General features: G+C 58.2%; 1 protein-coding gene across 4 annotated transcripts in view; it reads right to left on the bottom strand.

The window, feature by feature from the left end:
- Positions 1–7,788: 7,788 nt before the first annotated feature.
- RNF24 (ring finger protein 24) overlaps positions 7,789–18,835 on the bottom strand; it is a 35,698-nt gene continuing 24,651 nt past the window's right edge. For all 4 annotated transcript variants that reach the window (XM_054172405.1, XM_054172408.1, XM_054172407.1 and 1 more), the window contains 5 exons: positions 18,681–18,830; positions 12,901–12,943; positions 11,901–11,942; positions 9,366–9,445; positions 7,789–8,146 (listed from right to left, as the gene is read on the bottom strand). In XM_054172405.1, the coding sequence (XP_054028380.1) occupies positions 8,008–8,146; positions 9,366–9,445; positions 11,901–11,942; positions 12,901–12,943; positions 18,681–18,823 (447 nt within the window). In that variant the 5' untranslated portion in view covers positions 18,824–18,830 and the 3' untranslated portion in view covers positions 7,789–8,007. The remainder of the gene's footprint in view (positions 8,147–9,365; positions 9,446–11,900; positions 11,943–12,900; positions 12,944–18,680; positions 18,831–18,835) is intronic.

Genomic DNA, 18,835 nt, shown 5'->3' with positions numbered 1-18,835 from the left:
TTGGGATGGGTGGGAAGGAGCGTGGCACGGGGCAGCCGCGCGGCGAGGCGGCCGGGCTGCGGCTGTTGGCGGCGCAGGGTGCGCAGCAGCTGCCCGGGGCTGTGTCGCTGCGCCCGCAGTGGAGCGCCCAGCGCAGGCTCACACAAAAGAGTGCTCTGCTGCCGGGTTCACCCTGCTTGTGAGCTGTTAAGCCTCCTGACAGAGCAGATGGTGCTGTGCACGGCGTCAGAGCTGGGCTCTGTTTTGTCAGCATAGAACCGTACAGTCGTTGTGGGATCCTCCAGTCCAACCATTCTCTGCTGCTGCCGAGCGTGGTGCTGAACCGTGGCCCTCTGCACCACAGCTCTGCCTCTGTGAAACACCTCCAGGGATGGGGATTCAGCCACCTCCCTGGTGAGCCTGTGCCAGTGTTTGAGAACCTTTTCAGCTTCTTTTAGTATCCAACCTAAACCTCCTCTGGTGCAACTTGAGGCCATTTCCTCAGGTCCTATCACTACTGCTGTTACTAGGGAGAAGAGAGCAACTCCCCCCTGGCTCCAACCTCCCTTCAGGAAGCAATAAAGGGAATGAGGGCTCTGCTCAGCCTCTTCTCCAGACTAAACCACCCCAGTTCCCTCAGCTGCTCCTCACAAGACTTGCACTCCAGACCCTTCATCAGTCTCATTGGCCTTCTCTGGCCATGCTCCTCATGGCCTCAATGTCTTTCTTGGAGTGCTGAGCCCAAAACTGAGCCCAGTACTCAAGGTATGTCTTCACCAGTGCTGAGTGCAGGGAAAGTTCTGGGCCCCTCAATTTAAGAAGGACATTGAGACACTTGAAGGTGTCCAGAGAAGGGCAACAAGGCTGGGGAGAGGCCTTGAGCACAGCCCTGTGAGGAGAGGCTGAGGGAGCTGGGGTTGCTTAGCCTGGAGAAGAGGAGGCTCAGGGGAGACCTTCTTGCTCTCTCCAACTCCCTGAAGTGAGGTTGTAGCCAGAAGGGGGTTGGTCTCTTCACCCAGGCAACCACCCACAGAACAATAGGACACAGTCTCAAGCTGCACCAGGGAAGGTTTAAACTTGAGGTGAGGAGAAAGTTCTTCACAGTGAGAGTTGTTAGCCATTGGAATGTGCTGCCCAGGGAGGTGGTGGAGTCCCCATCCCTGGAGGTGTTCAAGAGGGCATTGGATGTGGCACCTGGTGCCATGGTTTAGTAGTCAGGAGGTGTTGGGTGACAGGTTGGACTTGATCTCTGAGGTCCTTTCCAACCTTATTGATTCTATGATTCTATGACACAATCCCTGCCCTGGTCCTGCTGGCCAGACTGGTTCTGATGCAGGCCAGGGTGCTGGCTTCTTGCCCACCTGCCTGGAGCCCTTTTTTCCATCCTCCTTTGCAGGTTGTTCAGACTGCCCCATGGGTGTGAGCTCATTGGTGTGGTGTGTGCCATGCTGGAGTTGTTAATGGCCATTCCTCTCTGCTCCTCAGGGGTATTTTGGTGCAGTTGGTGCTCTCCTGGAACTCCTGGATTCAGCCTGACCCAGGGCAGAGCTGCCCCTGTGAAGCTGTGGGGCACTTCCAGTGTTGCTGAAGCCACGTTTGGCTGCCCAGTGTCTGCCCAGTGACTGCTCAGTGGAGTGGGAGCCACCCTGAGAAGGCAAGGACTGCTCTCTGTGTCTGTGAAGCCACCTTCCATGGCAGCACAGGTTTGGCCAGAGGACTTTGTACCTGGATGTGCTGACTGGAGGTGGCAGCTGTGTCTGCAGCATCCATGAGGGAAGTGTTCAGTGGCTGACATCTGAGAGCCCTATTTATGTCCAGTGATGGGGATGTCCCAGCAGCTGTGCACTCCATCCAGGTTCCTGTGGGTGCTGAGTGTCTGCAGTGGTTTGTGTTTGCACATGGTAGGAAGTTGTCTGTATAGGAGAGGGAGCAGCATGGCACTGGCACCTCTGTCTCCTCTGTGCTCCTTCCTGCCGGACACCACCAGGCTGTCAGGGAGCTCCTGTGCCCCTCCCTGCTGTTCCTCCCTGCTGTGTGCCAGAGACAAGGTGAGGCATAAAGCCTGTGTCTCAGCTTGGTTCCCAGTTCAGCCTGTGGCAGCCTGTACAGACCACAGCACCCCTCAGGAGTCTGTCAGCCTCCCCCCTGGAGACCCACCAGTAGCAAACATGAGGATCAAGCAGTGTTGGCTTTTTGTTTGGTTGTCCTTTTCCTTTCTCTCTTGCAAAACTTGGTTCCACATAACTATACCAAAGAGCTCTGTTCCCCCAGTTCCACACTGGGGATCCTGTCTGCCATGCCTCATTTTGCATTCCTCACCTGGCTGTAGCTCCAGGGGAAGCCTCTTTCTTTCCCTGTGCTCCTGTCCATGTGTTCCCTGCATGCCACCCTGCAGCCAGCTGAGTGCTGCTGTTTGCAGCCCCTGCAGACCTTGTGGGCTTGGAGATGGCTGAATGAGCTGTGAATAAACGTTGCCTGCCCCCAGGGGAGATGCTGGCAGTGGGCAGCAGTTTGCAGAAGAGAAGCAGCAGGCCCAGGGTTTGTTGTCTCATCTTCCTTCCGTGTCTCCTGCTCTTTGATCACGCAGGTTGGGGCTGGAGTGGCGAGGGGAAGGAGATCTGTAGTGCAGAGTGCTCCTGGCCCATGCTGGTAGCACCACTTCCAGCTGCTCTGCAGGCAGGGAGTGTGAAGAGCTGCTCTTCTGGAGAGCCACCTCCACCCTTCCCTTGATGGTGTAACCTAAGTGGAGAGGCTCAGCATGTTCTCTGCAGCACACTGCGCTGGCTTTCCGGCTCAGCAGCTCAGCTGTGGGTAGAAGCTGTCCTTCCACCAGTGGGGTGAAGTGGGCTTCCATGAAACCCCAGCATGGAGGGGGCTGGAAAGGACCTCTGATCATCCAGTCCAGCACCCTGCTAAAGCAGGCTCACCCACAGCAGCTTGCCCAGGACCACAGTGTCCAGGTGGGGTTGGAAACATGCAGAGAGGGAGACTCCACACCCTCTCTGGGCAGCCTGCTCCAGGGCTCCACCACCCTCACACCAAAGAAGTTTCTCCTCCTGTTCAGATGGAACCTCCTGGGTTCCAGTGTGTGCCCATTGCCCTTTGTCCTGCCATGGCACCACTGGAAGGAGATCACTTCTATGGGAGACCTTCTGGTGGCCTTCCAGGACTTAAAGGGGCCTGTCAGAAAGCTGAGGACAGGCTTGTTAGCAGGGCCTGCTGTGACAGGACAAGGGGTGATGGTTTGAAGTTGAAAGAGGGAGATTCAGACTGGAGAGAGGGAAGAAATGTTTTACCTTGAGGGTGGTGAGACCCTGGCCCAGGTTGCCCAGAGATGGTAGATGCCACATCCTTGGAACCATCCCAGGTCAGCTTGTCTGGGGCTCTGAGCAGCCTGTTCTACTTGCAGATGTCCCTGCTGACTGCAGGGGGGTTGAACCAGATGAGCTTGAAAGGTCCCTTCCAACCCAAACCATGCCATGATCCCATCCAGTGCTGCAGCCCAAGGTCTGAGCACTCACCAAGTGCTCCTCAGCTCCCTGGGTTCGTTGTGTGGCACCTGCCTCCCTTTGGGGCCTGGCAGGGGAAGGAGCTGCAAATGCAGAAGCTGTGCTCTTGGTGAAACCACAGCCTGGGGGTGTTTCTCCTCAGCTTGTCCTGTCAGCTCTGCTCAGCCAGGGAACACAGCATTGAGCAAGGGTTTCCTAACCTTCAGCTGGCTGTGGGCCTGGAACTTCCTGCATGGCTCCAGTAGTTTGACAAGAGCAGTAAAAAAGGGGCAAAAAGAGAGCAGTGCTCCCATGGAGCATCCTCCTTGCTGCAGGAGAGCCTCTGGGTGCTTTGCCTGTGCTGCTGGGTTGGGCCATGCCCTGCTCTGTGTCCAGTGTGCTGTGCTGCTGGAGGTGAGGGGGTTGAGCACAGCAATAGAGATTCATGGTGTGGCTTGGGCTGGAAAGGACCTTCAAAGATCCTCTAGTCCATGAGCACCTGCAACTAGACTAAGCTGCTCAGAGTCCCACCCTGGCCTTGAACACCTCCAGGGGTTGGGGCATCCACAGTCCTTGTGCCCAGGAGCTGCTTGGCTCTGTGGTGTGGTGCTTCCATGATGCACTGGGCTGGTGAGGGCTGGGTGGGTTTTACACAGACCATGTCAGTGTGGGAAGGGTCTACCAGTCTCCTCCAAAAGAAAGAGATGCTGCTTGCATTCCATAGCTGCAGCCTGTGGGAGCTGACCCAAGGAAGAAGCAAGCTTGGGACAGCACAGGGCCAAGGTGTAGAGAGCTGAAGAACCTCTGCAGAACTGAGGAACCTCCACACCCCTGCAGCCCAACCTGCAAGAAGTCCTAGCCAGCTGAGGAGCCTCTGGAGAGCTGAGAAACCTCTGTAGTGGTGAGGAACCTCTACAGAACTCAGGAGTCTGCAGAACCAGCCCAGCCTGCAGGTCCCTGCCCTGTAGCACTGGGGCTAGGTGCCAGGCTGGTGTCCCTAGGAGCTGCATCCCACTGTGACTCCTCCACGTTTCTGTGTGTCCCTCCTCCTGCTGGGCTTTGGGAGGCCCTGTGCTGGCTGCTGCCCATCACCACAGTCCCTGCTGTATTTCTTTTGTAAATGGCTTTGGTTTTTCTCTCCTAACCAAAGGTTGCTCTTCTTTTTATATCCCTGAACCCCTCCTTTGCTTCTTGTCTCCTCCTTCCTTGTGCCAGGGCAGAGGGGGGATGCTGAGCTGAAGGGGCACCAAGAAGGTGCTGGTGCCATGGGTGTGGATGAGCCCTTCCTGCTGAGCTGGGGAGTTCACTGGAGACAGCTCAGCAAGCCTTGACCACCCCTTGCTGCCTGCCTCTGCTGGTCTCTGGAGATCAGTCCCTGTGTGGAGGGGAAGGACAACATTCAGAACTTCAGTGTTGGCCTGGTGCTGCGGGTTTGCTCCACGCTTGGGCCTCCTTCCAGGCTCATGGTGGTTTCAAGCAGGCCTCTGCGGCAGGCTTGGCTCAAAGCAGAGCACTGGGTGGGGTCTATGCTGCTGAGGGTGTGCTCTGCTCCACCCCAGGTCCCAGGCCCCTTCTGCAGTTGGCTTCCACACTCAGAGGCTTTCTGAGGGGCACCACCTCTCGTTGGCAGCAGCAGCTCCCAGCCCTGCTCAGTCCAGCCGTGGAGGCTCCAGGGCAAACTGCAGTGTGTTCAGGTCTGATGCTGGTGGGAGGTGGTGGTGCTTTGGAGGCCCCTTGGCCTTTCCTGGGTGGAGGATGGGGATGGAAGTGGAGGGGGAAGCCAGGCACCTCAGAGCAGGATCCGTGGGCTGGAAGTAACAAAAATATCTCCACCCCTTGGTGCTGCCTCGTCCCACCCGTAGGAATCTTCACCCAGCTCTCCCTGGCCATGGCTTGAGCTTCCAGAGGACGGCTCGGAGGGCAGCGAGACGCTAGCTCCCTGCAGGTCCTTCCGGAGGTGAAGCAGAAACACCCACAGGTGGGAGCGGCGCCGGCCAGGCAGCTGCGGCGCGCAGCCGGCGCTAGGGGGCAGCAGCTGCCCGGGCAGGGGCGCAGCGGGGCGCAGCGGGGCGGCGCTGCTCCTCCGCACCAGGTGCCTGCGGGGTTCGCAGCCTGCGATGGGCCCAGCTGGGCCTCCCGGATGGGACAGGCGGAGGAAAAGGACCTCCCTGCCCGCCCTGCGGAGCCCGGGCCCTGCAGGCTTGGGTAAATGAGGTGCTGAGGCCAGGCTCAGCGAGTTGGGGGTCAGCCTGCAGAACAGGACCCAGGCTTTCCAGGGAGACCTTCTGGTGGTCTTCCAGTATGTAAAGGGCTGATCAGAAAGCTGGGGACAGGCTTTTGAGCAGGGCCTGTTGTGACAGGACAAGGGGTGATGGTTTGGAACTAAAAGGGAGATTCAGACAGGAGAGAAGGAAGCAATGCTTTACTGTAAGGGTGGCGAGACCCTGGCCCAGGTTGCCTACAGAGGTGGGAGATGTCCTATCCCTGCAACCATTCCAGGTCAGGTTGTTTGGGGCTCTGAGCAACCTGCTCTAGATGCAGATGTCCCTGCTGGCTGCAGGGGGGTTGAACCAGATGAGCTTGAAAGGTCCCTTCCAACCCAACCCATGCCATGATCCTGTGGTTCTACAAAGAGGGTGAGGGGCTGTGGTTTCCAGCTGCACCCCAGCAACTCCCAGGACATAGCATCACAGAATGGGTTAGGGTGGAAGGGACCTTAAAGATCATCTGGTTCCAGCCCCCTGCCAGACAGGGACACCTCCCACCAGCCCAGGTTGCTCAAGGCCTCATCCAGCCTGGCCTTGAACACCTCCAGGGAGGAGGCAGCCACAGCTTCCATGCCAGGGAGGCTGGGAGCTGGACTTCTCCAGAGCTCAGCTGCTGGGAGCCTGCTCTTGGCCCCTGGGCAGGTTTGGGCTGGGGTGACAGGGTGGTTGGAGAAGACCTCTCCTCTTGGTGAGCAGGGCAGCCCACACCATGCTGGGCCCTGCTGGGGAACTCCAAGGCACCCTTAGGTGATTTCCCCAACCTGGGAGACGCTGACCCTGGGAAACCCCTTCCCTGGGCCCAAAGCAGCTTCCCCTCCAAGCTGAGGGGCTGGGGCCAGAGTGGGCCAGCAGGTGCCAGCCCTGCTGGAGCCATCCTGGGGGGGGGGGGGGTGCCACAGAGCCAAGCCATGATGGCTGAGTGCCAGTCTCCCCCTTGCAGACACAGCCCCACTTCCACAAACCTGCTTTTATTTACATTTCAAGTCCAATCACATGCAAACCTGGGGGAGGGGGCTGGGGGGAGTTTGTTTGTTTGGGGGGGGTTGTTTGTGGTTTGTTTTTCCTTAAGAGTGTGACTAGCAAAAAAGAGGCATTCTTAGACTTTGAAAATAGCAATTAAATATACAAAAATAGAGCTTACAAAAAAACCCCAACAGCCCCAAAACAGAACACCCCCCCCCACCCCCACCCCCCAGCAACTGCTTTACAAAAGATTCTGCTGCAGAACTGGTAGTGTCCAAACACCTCTGTGAGGCTCCTTGCTCCACAAGCAGTCCTGGCAGTCACCTGGGGGGGACAACACCCACACCATCCTGTGCCCTGGGGTGAGGCTGGGAAAGCCACCCCCTGCCCCCCACCAAAAAGAAGCCCACCCAGCCCCAGGAGGGAGGGGGGGTGAAGGCAGAGGGGATGCTGGGGACCATGCTCCAGTGCCCAGCTTCTCCCCAGGAGGTGGCTGGAGGTGAGGTTCCTCCTCTCAGCAGCTTCTCCTGGTGGTGGTGTTTGGGGTGGTTTGGCTGCTGGCTCCTGTGTCCTTCACCAGGGCAGGCTGGGAGCGCCACCCAGTGAGCCCCAGTGGCAGGGTTTGGCCCCAGCCCATCAGAGGCCCCAACAGCCCTGCTGAGGTAGCCCAGCACCCCGAGGGGGGCCAGCCACCCTGTGGAAAGCAGGTGGGAAAGCCAAGGAGACCCCGCGGAGCTCCATCGCCCGGGGGCGACAGCGGCTCCCCCCTTGCCGTTAGCCCTTTGGGAGGAGCAGCAGGCACTGAGCAGGCGCCCGCCCGCGGCACCACGCCCGGCACCGCTGCCCCCGGCATGCTGGGCAGGGGCGGCAAAGGTGCCAGGAGGCCGGGCAGGGGCCATCCGCGATGCTCCAGGGGCCCCCGGCTGCGTTTCGGGCATTGCCGTTGCCACGGCGGGGAGCAGCGGGGCCGGAAGGCGGCGGCGCGCTCGGCGCCGCTCCGTCGTGTCCCACGCCGCCGCCGAGGAGGCGAAGGGATGTGCTGGAAGAAGGCTGTGGTGCGGGAGGCCCCCGGGAGAGGCTCTGAGCCCCTTCACCCCGGCAGGGCCGCGTGGAGGCAGGGTTCAAGGGCGCAAGGCTCTCTCCCCCGGGCCGTCGGGGCCGTGTCCCCCGCTAAAGTGCTGCGGGCTGCGCTCCGGGCCGCCCGCGCCCCGCTGGCCCGGCCCCGCCTGCCGGGGCCGCCGTAGTGCTTTGGTTGTGTCCGAGGGGCCCGGGCCGCTGCCGGGGCGGGCCCTGGGGCGCTGGGGCTGCAGCTATACGATGTTCTCTGCGCCGGGGAGGGGGCCCTGCGGGGGGCCGGGGTCCTGCTTGCTGTGCAGCTGGGCCAGCTGCAGCACCGGCATGTTGCAGAGGGGACAGACTTTCCGCACCTCCAGCCACTTGATGAGGCACCTGTGGGGGGACACAGACGACAAATAAACCCCCAGCTCGGTGCCCCCTGGGCCCCTCCGGGGCGGCAGCTGCCTCGTTCCACCCTCCCCCGCCGGGTGATGGCAGCTTGGATCCCTTGACACCATCCCTGGAGCTCTGCTGCTGGAGGGCAGCACTGAGGTGCCTTTGTGTTCTCTTAGGTGCTTTCTGAGAGCCGTGTCCAGGGGCGTTTCTGAGCACATCTGACATCCTTTAGAGAGAGGTTTACAAAGCATGGGCACAGCCATGAGAATGTCTAGAACAGGAATGCACACACAGGGCCAGAGGTAGGCACAGACACATCCTGCACTGGGGGCACTACAACCCCCTGAAGGCTCCAGGCTCAGGGCAGAGTGGCTGGAAAGTGCCCAGCAAACAGCACCTGGGGGGGCTGGCTGACAGCAGCAGAAGGTGAGCCAGCAGTGGGACCAGGGGGCAGAGAGGCCAACAGCAGCCTGGCCTGGATCAGCAATGGTGTGGCCAGCACTGATGGTGCCCCTGCACTGGGCACTGGTGAGGCCACACCATGAGTACTGGGTTCAGTTTTGGGTCTCCTCACTTCAAGGACATTGAGGTGCTGGAACAGGTCCAGAGAAGGGCAACCAAGCTGGGGAAGGGTCTGAAGCACAGGGCTGGGGAGGAGCAGCTGAGGGAGCTGGGGTTGCAGCAGTGTTGCCAGCTCACCACTGGACCTTTGCTGCTCCAAATCATAGAATCGACCAGGCTGGAAAAGACCTCAGAGATCATCAACTCCAACCTATCACCTAACACCTCCTGACAACTAAACCATGGCTGCAAGTGCCACATCCCTGGAGGTGTTCAAGAGGGGACTGGACGTGGCACTTGGTGCCATGGTTTAGTCATGAGGTGTTGGGTGCCAGGTTGGACTTGATGGTCTCTGAGGTCTCTTCCAACCTTGGTGATTCTGTGATCCAATCCTTTTTGGAAGGCCTCCAGGGACAGGGACTCCACCACCTCCCTCCCTTCCAACCCCCAGATTGCATGATAGACTCTGCCAGGCAAATGCTCCAGCTCCTGTGACTAGGAGCTTTTGCTGCCCTCCCCCTGGAACTGGGGTGGGAAGAACGCCTGGGTGAGGAGCAGCAGCAGCCGGAGCGCTCACACCAGGGCACCCCGGGGCAGGAAGAGGGACAGCCCAGCCCCAGGACAGCCCAGCCCCGGGGCCCCTTGGCACACTCACTTTCTGTGGAAGGCATGTTTGCAGGGACAGATCCCCAGCTCGTCCTTGGGCTTGAACTCCTCCAGGCACACGGCGCAGATCTGCGGAGGCGAGGGGCAGGGTCAGCGGCCAGGCGGCTCGCAGTGCACGCACAGGCTGCACAGATGTCCCCAGACTGGCCACAGCACCCCCCACACCAACCCACCCCCCAGTGCTGCCCACAGCCAGCTCCACCCTTTGCCCAGAGCTCACCTCACCTTTGGCTGGGGCAGAAAGGGGCAGTCTGGCTCCTGGTGCCAGTAAGGAAACGCTGGGAGTGGGGATAACCCCCACCCCCCATGCCAGATGCAAATCAACCTCTCTTTTGCTGCAAGCCCTCTGTTCTGACCCAGAAGCTGCTTGGGTTTTTTCACCCCTCTGTGATGCAGAAGGAATGTCAGGGTGGTTCCTGCATCACAGGGAGGTGAAATCACCCATAAAAGCCTTCCCAGACTTCCCTGCCAGGCTTTGGGATCATAGGCTGGGGTTTGGGGCTCCAAAAGTCCCAAAGTCCCCCCCAGAACAGGGGCAAGGCAGTCTGGAGGAAAGGAGGCTGAGGGGAGACCTCCTGGCTCTCTACAGCTCCCTGAAAGGAGGTTGGAGCAAGGTGGGGGTTGGTCTCTTCTTCCTAGTGCCAGGTGATAGAAGGAGAGGAAATGGCCTCAAATTGCACCAGGGGAGGTTTAGGTTGGAGATTAGGAACAATTTCTTTGCTTCAAGTGTGGTCAGGCACTGGCACAGGCTGCCCAGGGAGGTGGTGGAGTCCCCACCCCCGGCGGTGTCCCAGGAACGTGTGGCCATGGCACCTGGGGACGTGGTTTAGTCGCCTTGGTGGTGTCAGGCTGATGGACTGGATGATGTTAGAGGTCTCCTCCAACCCAAACAACTCTGTGCTTGTATGAGATGCCAGGAGGCTACAGGGTGCACAGGGACAGATGCAGGCTGCTGCTTGGTCTCTGGGACTGCCTGCACCCGCAGGGACACAACTCTGGGAGGAGGGGAAGGAAACTGCTGCACCTCTGCCCCGCTGGCTGTGGCCCCGGCAGGCAAGGGCCCCGGCTGAAATCCCCTTCTCCCATGCCGCCAGCTTTGCCTGACCCATTTGGGATAATCCCAGAGATCTGGGACAGTCCTGGCTGGTTTTCCTAGCCCCACTTCCCCTGGGAGCCTCCAGCAGTGCAAGGGCAGGGCCAGCCCCGCCGCCCAGAGCCCCGCGGCCGATGCCGCCGGCTGGCAGGCACCTGGGAGGCTCCCGGCTTTCCCGGGGCCGTGCCGTCCGTCGATGCTTTCCAGCCACCAAAAGCTCGTTGGAGGCCCCGGGGCGGCCCCTAAGGAGCACACACATCTGGGCAGCTGCGAGAAGCGGCGCCATGGAAAAAAAGGGCAAAAATAACCCCAGGAACGAGAGGCTGAGGAGCGCGGCAGGGGCTTCCCCCCTGCACGGCTCCGGGCCAGCCCCGGCAGCTCCGCGGGGCATTGCAAACCCCTCCCCTCCCCCTGCGCCCCCTGCTCACTGTCCAGAGCAGCCCCCACCGCCCAAACAGGGGGCCCGGGGATGGGAAAGGGGCCTGTTGTGACAGCACAAAGGGGAGATGGGTTGAAACTGAGAGGGAGGTTGAGACTGGAGAGAAGGGAGAAACGTTTGACAGCGAGGGTGGAGACAGCCTGACCCAGGCTACCCAGAGCGGGGAGAGGCCCCATGGCTGGAACCATTCCAGGTCAGGTTGTTTGGGGCTTGCAGCAACCTTTGCCTGTCCTCCATCCCCTCCCCAGCACCAGGAAGAGGAGGGTGAGGAATCACACCATCAGCCAGGTTGGAAGAGACCTCCAAGATCATCAAGGCCAACTGATCACCCAACCCTAACTGATCAACCAGACCATGGCACTAAGTGCCTCATCCAGGCTTTTCTTAAGCATCTCCAGGGACCTTGACCCCCTCCCCCCCTGTGCAGCACTTTCCCATGGCCAGTCTCCCTTTCTGTGAAGAACTCCTAAGATCAAGCCTAATCTTCCCCCAGCTGAGCCTGGCCACCTCAGGCTTGTGCTGATGGGCACCAGTGTTGGTCAAGGCACTGGCCAAGGTTGGGTGGCTCCAGCTCCTCAATCATAGAATCAACAAGGTTGGAAAAGACCTCAGAGATCATCAAGTCCAAGCTGTCACCCAACACCTCTGGACTACTAAACCATGGCACCAAGTGCCACGTCCAATCCCCTCTTGAACACCTCCAGGGATGGGGACTCCACCACCTCCCTGGGCAGCACATTCCAATGGCTAACAACTCTCTCTGGGAAGAACTTCTTCCTAACATCCAGTCTAAACTTCCTCTGGCACAGCTTGAGACTGTGTCCTCTTGTTCTGGTGCTGGTTGCCTGGGAGAAGAGACCAACCCCCACCTGGCTACAACCTCCCTTCAGGGAGTTGTAGAGAGCAAGAAGGTCTCCCCTGAGCCTCCTCCTCTCCAGGCTAAGCAACCCCAGAGTCGTTCTGCTACAGTCCCACCCCAGGGCTGTACTCACCTCATGTAGGTTCAGCTCCTTCACCTTCTCCTTGAGTATAACCTGTAAGACAGAGCAACAGCTTCTTGGCAGGACAGATCTCCACGAGGAGAGCCCATTTGGTGTCCCAGTGGGACTGGACCCCCCCCAGCAAAGCCAGCACAGCATCACACCTTCAGCCCTGCGGCGGCACCGGAGGAAGGCAGCGCCGGCACAGCTGCAAGCACTAACAACACAAGCACCAAACCCAGCAGCTCTCCTCCCAGGTTCAAACCCCCTGGGCTCCCACTCTCTGCAACAAGCTCCTGGGTGGACATCTGCCTCTTCATTTTCACTGCCCCCTGGCTGAACACCTGGAGAGAGAGCTGTAACTCCAGGCTGAGCACGTGTGGCCATACCACATCAGCCCAGCTTCTCCCAGTTGCTTGCTCAAACCACAGACCAGAGGCTGAAACACTGCACAAGCCCTGGAGGGAACAGGAGACTGCAGCAGCAACCTGACCCTCACCTCTTGGCCATGGTTATTCTAACACAAGCCCTGGCACGTGTGGGTGCCTGCAGGTAAGAGCTGGGCACACAGAACTTAACTGGAGGTGGTTCCTAAGACAGCCCCCAAAGCTGTGGGGGGTTCAGAGCAGCCAGGTCCATCCCAGGAGCTGATTCAGACCCCACAAACATCTCTGAATTGCTGGGAAGTGAAGGCATCACTGCTCAGCAGCAGAGAATACAGAGAGGGTTTGGGGAGGTTGGCCACTTGAGGTGATGCCCCCACCTCTCAGGGAGCTTGTCTGAGAGCTGCAAGCTACCAGGTCAGAGATGCTCCTGGAGTGCCCAGATGGCAGGAAAACTCTCAAATCAGTGGGGACAGAGGGTTGACTTGGTGTTACAATTCCTCCTTGAAGGCCACAATCTTCCCAAGGGGAAGAACAGCACAACGTGACCTGCTGGAGTGACCTCTCCAGTGTGGATGTGGTGCTAAGGCCAAGGGAAGAGGAAGACAACTGACTGTGCACCATCTCACCTGTTTGTAGGCATAAAGCTCTTTGTGTGCTTGGTGTCTGAGCCTGCAATCAAAAGAGAGAGAAGCATGAAGCCAGGCCACCCCACCAGGCTGGCTCTAACACCCCAGCCCAGCCAGCCCCTCCTCCCCAGGTTCAGTGAGATGTCTCACTGTCAGAGAGGTCTCATCTTGCCCTTCAGAAAGGAGAATGCCCACATGGCAGGAGGAGTTAAGCAACACCCAGCTTCCCCTGCAGCTGGCAAGGCCACATCTCCATCCACAAGCACAGGACCTCCTCCTCTTTTCCCCTTATGTGCACCCTAATTCTCTGTGCAGACACCACCTGCCCCACACAGAGCAGCAGCAGCCAGTGAGCAAAGCAGGAGCTGCCACAAGCACCCCCAGCTTCCAACCACTTGTGCTGCCAGCCATTGCTAGACTGGCCACAGCACCTCCTCCAGACCCCAGCAAAGCTCCTGCTCCAGCAGGGGTGGGGAAGGAGACCTCCCCACTCACAGCCTTCCCACCAAAGCCCCCAGCCTGCTGCTTGGCTTCCTCAGGCACAGCTTTATCTTCAGTGATAAGCTCAGTTGTGCTGCCTCTGCCTCCCAAACTCTCAGGGAGAAGCATTCAGCAAGAGACCAGCTGGGCTGGCTGAGCAAGCAGAGGAGGAAGCTTTGGAACAGAATCACAGAACTGTTTAGGTAGCAAAAGACCTTTAAGGTCATGGACTCCAACCATGAACCCAGCACCGCCAGCTCACCACTGAACCAGGTCCCTCAGTACCACATCTGCACAGCTTTTCAATCCTTCACGGGATGGGCACTCCACCACTGCCCCTGACAACCCTTTCAGGGAAGAAATTGTTCCTACTGCCCTACCTGAACCTGCCCTGGTGCAACTTGAGGCTGTTGCCTCTTGCCCTGTTGCTTGTTCTTTAGGAGAGACCAAGCCCCACCTCACTCAGCCTCCTTTCAGGGAGCTGTAGAGAGCAATGAGGTCTCTCCTCAGCCTCCTCTTCTCCAGACTGAACAACCCCAGGTCTGCTTCTCCAGGTGGTGTTTGCCTGAAACTCTGCCTGCCCCAAATCTTGTGGCTCTTCAAAGCTGAGGGCTGGGCACCAGTGCAGCTTGGTGCTGCCAAGCCTTGAGCACAGCCCTGTGAGGAGAGGCTGAGGGAGCTGGGATTGCTTAGCCTGGAGAGGAGGAGGCTCAGGGGAGACATTATTGCTGTCTACAACTGTCTGAAGGGAGGTTGTAGCCAGGTGGGGGTTGGTCTCTTCTCCCAGGCAACCAGCACCAGAACAAGAGGACACAGTCTCAGGCTGTGCCAGGGGAGGTTTAGGCTGGAGGCTAGGAAGAAGTTCTTCACAGACAGAGAGATTTGCCATTGGGATGTGCTGCCCAGGGAGGTGGTGGAGTCACCATCACTGGAGGTGTTTAGGAAGAGCCTGGATGGGGTGCTTGGTGCCATGGTTTAGTTGATTAGATGGTGTTGGGTGATAGGTTGGACTCAATGATCTCTGAGGTCTTTCCCAAGCTGGTTAATTCAATTCAATTCAATTCAATTCAATTCAATTCAATTCAATTCTATTCTATTCTATTCTATTCTATTCTATTCTATTCTATTCTATTCTATTCTATTCTATTCTATTCTATTCTATTTCAAAGCCCTCCAGGGATGGGGACTCCACCCTGCCCTGGGCAGCCTGCTTGACAACCCTTTTGGGGGGAAAATTGTTCCTCATGTCCAACCTAAACTTTCTCTGGTGCAATGGGAGGCTGTTTCCCCTCTGCCTTGGGCTGGTGTCTCTGCAGTGCCATGGTTTGACCCATGCTGCACCTGCTTGCTAACACCTCTCCTGCACACAGCCTCCAGGTGCAAGCTGGTTTGAGACAGGGAACAACTCAATTTCAATTCAGGATCTTACTTTGTGTCCCCAACCCTCCTGCTGCAGGGCTGGGGGCATTTGCTTGCCACACAGCCAGGCACTGCAATGCCAGCATGGAGGGGGCTGGAAGGGACCTCTGGAGAGCATCCAGTCCAACCCCCCTGCTAAAGCAGGGCACCCACAGCAGCTTGCCCAGGATCACAGTGTGCAGGGGGGGTGGAAGGGACCTCTGGAGAGCATCCAGTCCAACCCCCCTGCTAAAGCAGGGCACCCACAGCAGCTTGCCCAGGATCACAATGGCCAGCTGGGGTTGGAATCTCTGCAGAGAAGGAGACTCCACAACCTCTCTGGGCAGCCTGCTCCAGGGCTCCAGCACCCTCACAGCAAAGAAGTCTCTCCTCTGTTCAGGTGGAACCTCCTGGGCTTGCTTCCATTGTGCCCTTCCCCAGCTTGTGCCCATTGCCCCTTGTCCTGTCACTGGGCACCACTGACAAGAGTCTGGCCTCATCCCCTTGGCCCCTGCCCTTTAGCCCTTGCTGAGCATTGCTCAGATCCCCTCTGGGGCTGCTCTTTTCCAGGCTCCCCAGCCCCAGGGCTCTCAGCCTTTGCTCCTCACAGAGATGCTCCAGGCCCCTCACATCTCCACAGCCCTATCAGCAGTGCCTCAGTGCTCAATGCCAAACCTTCCCCAGAGCAATTGTTTGGGATGCTCTGCACTTGCAGGCACATGGTCCTCACCCTGCAGGTCATCTACAAGGCTTTCCAAGGCATGTGCAGCTCCAGCTCCTCCACCCCACACAAGCAAAGTCAGAGGAGATGGCTGCTCCTGGGGTGCATCAGCACAGCTAAAACCAGTGGCAGGGCCAAACCCTCCACAAGAGGGGCTGGAGAATTCCAGTTTGGCTCCATCTTGCCAGCAACAGAGCTGGGGGGGTGGTTTGAAGAGCCATTCATAGAGCCTGGGGCTATGAAGGGAATCATCAGATGACCCAATCCAACCTCCCATCTAGCACAGGTCCTTAAGCAGCACTTCATTACTCCTGGTAGTGGGAGCCTCATCCAGAAAGGGGCTCTGCCTTCAGCTAATGACAGGAGGAGACAGGGCTTGCACTCCCCTTGCTGGCTCCTCTCTCCAGTTACTCACCCTCTCTCTTACAACATGCCTCCAGCTTCTAAATATAAAGCTTTTCTGGCTTGATCTCCCAGACATTACTACTTGTTATTTCATCTTTGGGGGAGGACACACCCAGCAAGACCTGGTGCCCAGGAAAAATAGGCTGGAAGTCCAAACACCTCTTCATTTTTGCCAGCCAGCTGTAGAGATCCAGGCTCAAGCTGGGCAAAACACCTCCTGGGGCCTTCTGAACACCATTTATCTGTTGGGTTTGTGCCCTCTCCCACTGGCATCCCAGTCAAAGCATGAACACTGGACACAGAAGCAAAGCCCCAGCACAGAGCTTGCTAACACTGAGCACTAAGGGTGGCCTGGCTGCCCCCTGGATCTGGTTCTGCCCTGTCTGCCTGGGTGGGCAGATGTGCTGTAGCCTCAAATGTCCTTTTCTGGTGCACATCTGTGGGCAAAAGTGAAAACAGAATGCCCAGGCAGTCCAAACCACACCTGGGAAGGCCTGGGTTTGGGCTCACCTACAAGCTGTAGGTGTTGCTTTGTGCACAGCTGAAAATTGGTGGAAATTACTGAATATCAAGAATCATTTTGGTTGGAAGAGACCTCTAGGATCAGTGAGTCCAACCATTAACTCAGCACTGCCAAGTCCACCACTAAACCACATCCTTCAGCACCACATCTACACAGCCTTTCAGTCCCTCCAGGGATGGGGACTCCACCACTGTCCTGGACAGTCTGCTCCAGGGCTGGACCACACTTTGGGGGGAAGAAATCTTTCCATATGTCCAACCTAACCCTCCCCTGGTGCACCTTGAGGCCACTTCCTCTTCTCCCATTCCTTGTTATTTGGGAAAAGAGATCAATTCCCCACCTGGCTTCAACCTCCTTTCAGGGAGCTATAGAGAGCAATGAGGTCTCCCCTCAGCTTCCTCTTCTCCACACTAAAGACCCCCAAGCTCCCTCAGCTGCTCCTCCCCAGCCCTGTTCTCCAGACCCTTCCCCAGCTTGGCTGCCCTTCTCTGGACCTGCTCCAGCACCTCAATGTCCTTGAAGTGAGGAGACCCAAAACTGAACCCAGTACTCATGGTGTGGCCTCACCAGTGCCCAGTGCAGGGGCACCATCAGTGCTGGCCACACCATTGCTGATCCAGGCCAGGCTGCTGTTGGCCTCTCTGCCCCCTGGTCCCACTGCTGGCTCACCTTCTGCTGCTGTCAGCCAGCCCCCCCAGGTGCTGTTTGCTGGGCACTTTCCAGCCACTCTGCCCTGAGCCTGGAGCCTTCAGGGGGTTGTAGTGCCCCCAGTGCAGGATGTGTCTGTGCTTACCTGTGGCCCCCTTGCAGTGAGGGCCCCTAAACTGAACCCAGTATTCCAGGAGTAGGCCTCAGCAGTGCTAAGCACAGGGGGACAATCACTTCCCTACCCTGCTGGTCACACTGTTGCTGATCCCAGCCAGGATGGGTGACACCTGGGCACAGGCTGAGTGAACCTGGGCACAGGCTGACTCAGCTCACGCCTGGCACAACCTTCCCCCCCAGCCACCTTGATTCCCAGGCCCTGTGTTTTTCCCTGTTTGCCTCTCCCTTCCCTTCCAGCAGGAAGAGCTTCACCTCCCCAGGAGTGTCCCAGCTCTCTCCCCAGTGGCCCATAAAACAATTGAAACAAGCCCCAAACCGCAGCAACCTTTAACCCCGGCGCGCAGCGCCCGCCGCCGGCACAGGCAGCTGCAGCCTGCATCATTAACCTGCAAAGGGCACTGTTGAATGAGCAATTGGTGTCCAATAAGCCAGGCAGCAGGCATTAAACATTGCCTCAGCACACAGCCCTCCAGTTACTCATTACACAGCAGAACGTGGGGAAACATTAAGCAGGAGGCAGCCACCATGAATCAGCCCTCTCTCATCCGCCCGGGCTGCGCTCTGAGCCGCCAGCCTCGCTCCCCTGCCTGCTGCAGCACACACAGCCTCCTAGCTCATGTAGGCTGGCCTTGCTGAGTCCAGCACCTGCACAGCTCATGGAGAGAACAGAACAGAAGAGAGCAGAATAGAATAGAACAAAAGAGAGCAGAAGAGAGGAGAGCAGAAGAGAGGAGAGGAGAGCAGAAGAGAGGAGAGGAGAGCAGAAGAGAGGAGAGGAGAGCAGAAGAGAGGAGAGGAGAGCAGAAGAGAGGAGAGCAGAAGAGAGGAGAGGAGAGCAGAAGAGAGGAGAGGAGAGCAGAAGAGAGGAGAGGAGAGCAGAAGAGAGGAGAGCAGAAGAGAGGAGAGGAGAGCAGAGGAGAGGAGAGGAGAGCAGAGGAGAGGAGAGGAGAGCAGAAGAGAGGAGAGCAGAGCAGAAGAGAGGAGAGCAGAGCAGAAGAGAGGAGAGCAGAGCAGAAGAGAGGAGAGCAGAGCAGAAGAGAGGAGAGCAGAGCAGAAGAGAAGAAAGCAGAGAAGAAGAGAGCAGGTTGGAAAAGACCTTGGAGATCAGTGAGGTAATGGGTGTAAACTTCAACACAGGAAGCTCCATCTAAACATGGGAAGGAAGTTCTTTGCTGTGAGGGTGGCAGAGCCCTGGAGCAGGCTGCCCAGAGAGCTGGTGGAGTCTCTGTCTCTGGAGACTCTCAAGGCCTGCCTGGAGGTGTTCCTGTGTGACCTGCCCTAGGTAATGCTGCTCTGGCAGTGGGGCTGCATTCAGTGATCTTCAGAGGCCCCTTACAACCCCTACCTGTCTGTGACTGTGAGGGATGGGTGACAGGCTCAGTGTGAACCAAGGCAGCTCCTGGAAGCAGCTGGGGGGCATTCCCTTACCTGATCAAGTAGCAACAGAAGAGCAGACTGAGGATGAAGACGAAGATGGCCGTGCCGAAAACCACGATGTAGATGTTGAGAGGCAGGTTCTGGAACCCGATGTTCGGCATCCTGAAGCTGTAATGCTGGAAGTCTGAGCTCATGGGTAGGCTGCA

This window comes from Dryobates pubescens, chromosome 23 (genome assembly GCF_014839835.1).
Source record: "Dryobates pubescens isolate bDryPub1 chromosome 23, bDryPub1.pri, whole genome shotgun sequence".
Classification (NCBI taxonomy): domain Eukaryota; kingdom Metazoa; phylum Chordata; class Aves; order Piciformes; family Picidae; genus Dryobates; species Dryobates pubescens.
The sequence above is the reverse complement of the archived record's forward strand: the minus strand, read 5'-3'. Positions and strand labels throughout refer to the sequence as shown.